Genomic DNA, 4413 nt, shown 5'->3' on the forward strand with positions numbered 1-4413 from the left:
ATGATGCACAAGTGGTATTTTTCGTCGATTGCTTTGTTGTTTCTTATCAATTAATACGAATGTTCATTTTACTATGTATGTGAATTGTTCCTTTCATTTTAGAGTGGATGTTTATTTTGAGTATACTATTTGTCCTTTACTTAATTTTCTGGTTTTTGCATCCGAATTCTCTGTGTGTTTCTTTTGTTTTATAGTTTGAGAATTATAGATTAAAATACGATTCTTGTAAACATTGATATTAAATGTAAAACAAATAAAGTCTTAATTTGAAATAAAAAGAATTTTTTTTATTACATAACATTTACACGAGATATATAATTTATAGTTTAGAGAAATACTAGAAAACCAACAGTTAGTCATCAATATTTAAAAGTGTGTTAACATAAGAAGAATCTTCAAGAAAAGCTGCATCATGATGACAGTATTAAACTCTTCAAGGCTAACTTAAGGAAGCTTGTCAGAAGCTATCTACTTGTAATCTTTCTCCAACATTTTTGGATGCTAGAGATTGTACCTGTGATCCTTCTTACTTTTCCTTGCTCTTCAATTTTGTAACCCTTGCGATAGTCGATGTGCACTGAAAAATAGGAACACAGCTCAATCTTTAGGCATATCAATTACTAGTGTGTAACAAGAATTCATTAACACCAAGCTTTAGAAGATAATCAACAATCTATGAAAAAAATCTTAACTTAAAAAAAGCATAACTAAGTGATTAACTAAATAATTACTTTCACTAAACCAATAAAACAGAGTGAAACTCAATTTCAATACAAAATAAAATAAACATATACATACATAGTAAAATGAACATCCACTTTAGTTGATAATAAACATCTAACAAATTAACCAAACTTTTATCCGTGCACCATGTTTAAATAGCCTAACTCAAACCCAACTTCAATTCAAGAAAACATAAACTAAGTCTAATCCAATTTTTCTCCATTACTCTGAAACCACTTAACAAAAGAAACTAGTAGAGCATGTACATGCAGAATTCAACAAATCAAGCAAAAGATCAATATTATAAATAAAATAAACATTGAATTTTCGAATAAACGAACCATCTACATACATAGTAAAATGAACATCCACTTTAGTTGATAATAAACATCTAATAAATTAAGAACTTTTATTCAATTATTACATTCTTGATTAAAATCCATATATAAGAGGCCAGAACCTGCTTCAACCAATGTCAAGCAGACCAGAACCCCATCTTGTTCCTTGAATTAGCAATTCATTCAGGTTAGTTGTACTGTTTTGAAGGAACTGTGACTTAGCTGGATCACAAAAAACTGAATTTCAACCATTGCAATTCAGCATGAATCCAGTGTGAACATCTTCACATACAGTACCATACAAGAATCCAATCTGCAATAAGGAATAAGCACACTGAAAGGCACTGTGTTAATGGAAAAAAAACATAGATATTCTTAATCTTTATTACCTCTTGACCCCATTTAGTGTTAGTTTCATAGTTACATGAAGCCAAAAGTACAGTCTCTTCATTAGGTAAAGCTTTTCCGCCATTCACCAAATCAGGAGTGAAATTATGTTGTTTTAAGAATTTGATTAATTTGTTGGATGTGTCAAATTGTTGTTGGGGTTCAAGTTCAGTGCCTAACATTATTGAAAACATAGAATTATAATATGGGTATGCAGTTATGATACTCATATCTAAAGCAAAAACAACTGAATAATTTCAATAAAAGCCAAACATTCAGGAACATGCTAAATTCATTGCAACCATCTATAATAACAATTTATTCTACAAGTTCCAACACAATGACATTGCAACAATAGAGTTCTTCACTATGAACAATCAAATACCTCAGCTAGATTCAATGCATGTACAGCTAGTAGCAAGAGAAACAGATATCATCACAGCAACAAATCAACCCACTAACCTCCAGTAACTCATCAACCACAGAATGGGTTTGGCCACTGTAACAACAACGAGGTCTGCCCGTTCGATTTTCACGGCTTCAAGGGGATGATACAGGACGAACGATGCAGGAAGCAGGAGGCACCCACAATGGTCTCGGTATTTGCGTTGGGCAAGCCGTGACTCAGGCTCTGTGACGTTCAACTAGGGCGGCGACGAGTCTCTCCGGTGAAGCCCATGCGAGACCTGCAACAAAAAGCGAGGGGCGAGCGAACTGGCTGTGACCGGCGACATAGGAGGCACGCGCTGGAGGATGAGCAGCAGGGGTTTGGTCGGCGCTGATGGAGGTGCAGGGTCACTCGGCGCCACTGCTATGGGATGGTCAAGAGAGGTCTCAAGGGTTGGATAAGAGGGTTGTCGTCGGTGCTAAAAAAGAAAAGAATTGGGAAAAATTGAATTAGGAATTAAATAGTTATAATTAAAATAAAACTGAATGAGATTTTTAAAATTAGGGTGAAAGATGAGTTGGTTTTCATTTTTTATTGATATTGGGTCCAATAAACAGCCCATTGTAGCCATTGTAAACATACTTCATTGTCTCCCTAGCAAAATTCATAATTTAAAAAATAGAAAATTTATAATAAATTGTGTATGTTATCTCTTTCAGAGCTTGAAAACTTTTTGGGCAAAGAGTCAAGCACGTAAAATTTATTATGCTCAATATGCAAAACATATAACCTAGGTGGCGACTATTGTGGTAAAAGAGAGTACGTCAGAAAGGAGAGATTGTGGGATCAAAAGACTAATTCCTCCATATCACTACGAGAATTGATTCATTCATTCTTTTTTTTTTTACGAATTGATTCATTCATCTCATTGTAGAAATTTATTGGTCAATTTGCAACACATGAATACTTGACGGTCATACGTTTTTATTTACAGGGATGAGACATTAAAATAGAGACACAAAATTATGTTCGACAGATGATATATGAACAAAGACGTTGTATCTAGAAATACTGAATAAATATATTTTGTGTCTATCTTGACAGAAATAACACAGAGACACTAAAAAGTGATGCAATTTATTTTTTATTTTTTTCTTTTTATTATTCTTGTTAATTTTTTATAATTATATTTTTTATTGTTATATTATTCTTCTCAATTTTTTTGAATGAAAAAAATGAAAAAATTTATTTTCATATTATTCTAATTTATTATCAAATAAAATATAAAATATAAAATTTTGTATCTTATTGTTAGTATTTTATTTTATCTTATTCTCAACAATAAATAGTCTAATAAAATAACTCAGACAAAGACTGATTTGACTGGTTGAGTTAAGCTTTACAAATTACTTTATGTATATTTAAAACTTATAAACTAAAACGTTTATTTAAAAAATTTTAAAAAGTAATTTGAGTAATTACCTTAGTTTAAAATTGTAATTTTCAGTGTTACAATAATTAAAAAAGAAAACTGAATCTAAGACAAAAGTATTATAGCGAAATTGGTGGATAAGTTTTTTCTTTTTTATTGAGATCAAAATAAAAGTATTCAAATTTTATAGGAATTAAAAATAATTTAGCAAATATGTATTCTAAGGATACAACTTATAAAATTTTTAAAGTTTTTTATAAAAAAAATATAAAGTTGATGAGTTTTTAGTGTATTCATTAAATAAGAATTTAAAAATTTATGTTAATAATAATTTTAACATATATAATATATTATCACTAAATTAAATATTTTATTTTTTTATTTTTTATTTTAAACAAGTGCTAACAGGTGGCATAATGTGCGAAGAAGTCGTGGACTCGTGGTTGAGTTACGATCATATATCAAAAGTCAAACGAGGAAAAAAGTCAATAATTAAATTCAGTGGTTGAAAAATTATTTCTTGTGAAAGGTGCTTCTTATTAAAAAAAAACCGTCACATTAACTATGAATTAAATTGACGTTCAAATTAGATATAAACTATACAAATAGTTGTCAATAAATAATAATTTAAATAGTATAATTTTTTTATATTCACTTAAAAAATTATAGGTTCAAATTTCTTAATTTTTGGTAAAAAAAAATACTATACAAATTGTTTTTAAGTTTCTTTTCAGTTTTAGTTATTTTAGTTGAAATTTGTAATTTTTTAAATAAAATAAAACAGGTTTTGCTAACATATATTTTGAAAATTTATAAAAAATTATTTAAGTATAATATTTATATTTTTGGAACATTAAAAATTTTGAATCATTATATTTTTAATATGTACATTTACTGTCTATTTTAGCTAAACTTGTAAAAGTTGCAGAAAATAAATGTCCAGATATAAATTTTAGTGTTAAGTATTTTTTTCGTCCCTAAGATTTTGGGTCAAAATTAAAATCGTCCTCAACTTTTTTTGTTATTAAAATCATCCTCAACATTACAAAACGTTATAAAATCATCATTTTGTCCATAAACAATATTTTTTGACAATTTTGCCCTTAAAAAAATGCTTCTCCTCACCACTAATCCCCAACCCCCCT

At 29.0% G+C, this 4413-nt stretch overlaps 1 protein-coding gene across 1 annotated transcript; it reads right to left on the reverse strand.

The window, feature by feature from the left end:
• Positions 1-1064: 1064 nt before the first annotated feature.
• LOC110274502 (cellulose synthase A catalytic subunit 8 [UDP-forming]-like) lies at positions 1065-1887 on the reverse strand. The gene is made up of 2 exons (XM_021128863.2): positions 1451-1887; positions 1065-1374 (listed from the first exon to the last, which is right to left on the reverse strand). The coding sequence occupies exons 1-2, from the start codon at positions 1676-1678 to the stop codon at positions 1306-1308; spliced, it is 297 nt and encodes a 98-aa protein (XP_020984522.1). The 5' UTR covers positions 1679-1887; the 3' UTR covers positions 1065-1305.
• Positions 1888-4413: the final 2526 nt, after the last annotated feature.

Source organism: Arachis duranensis, chromosome 8, assembly GCF_000817695.3.
Source record: "Arachis duranensis cultivar V14167 chromosome 8, aradu.V14167.gnm2.J7QH, whole genome shotgun sequence".
Classification (NCBI taxonomy): Eukaryota; Viridiplantae; Streptophyta; class Magnoliopsida; order Fabales; family Fabaceae; genus Arachis; species Arachis duranensis.

Bases quoted from the DNA above. Each gene is read 5' to 3' on its own strand.
- LOC110274502 (XM_021128863.2), bottom strand. From the start codon at position 1,678: ATGAGTATCATAACTGCATACCCATATTATAATTCTATGTTTTCAATA. The intron at 1,375-1,450 runs GTAATAAAGATT...TCCTTATTGCAG, and splicing joins ACACTAAATGGGGTCAAGAG to ATTGGATTCTTGTATGGTAC.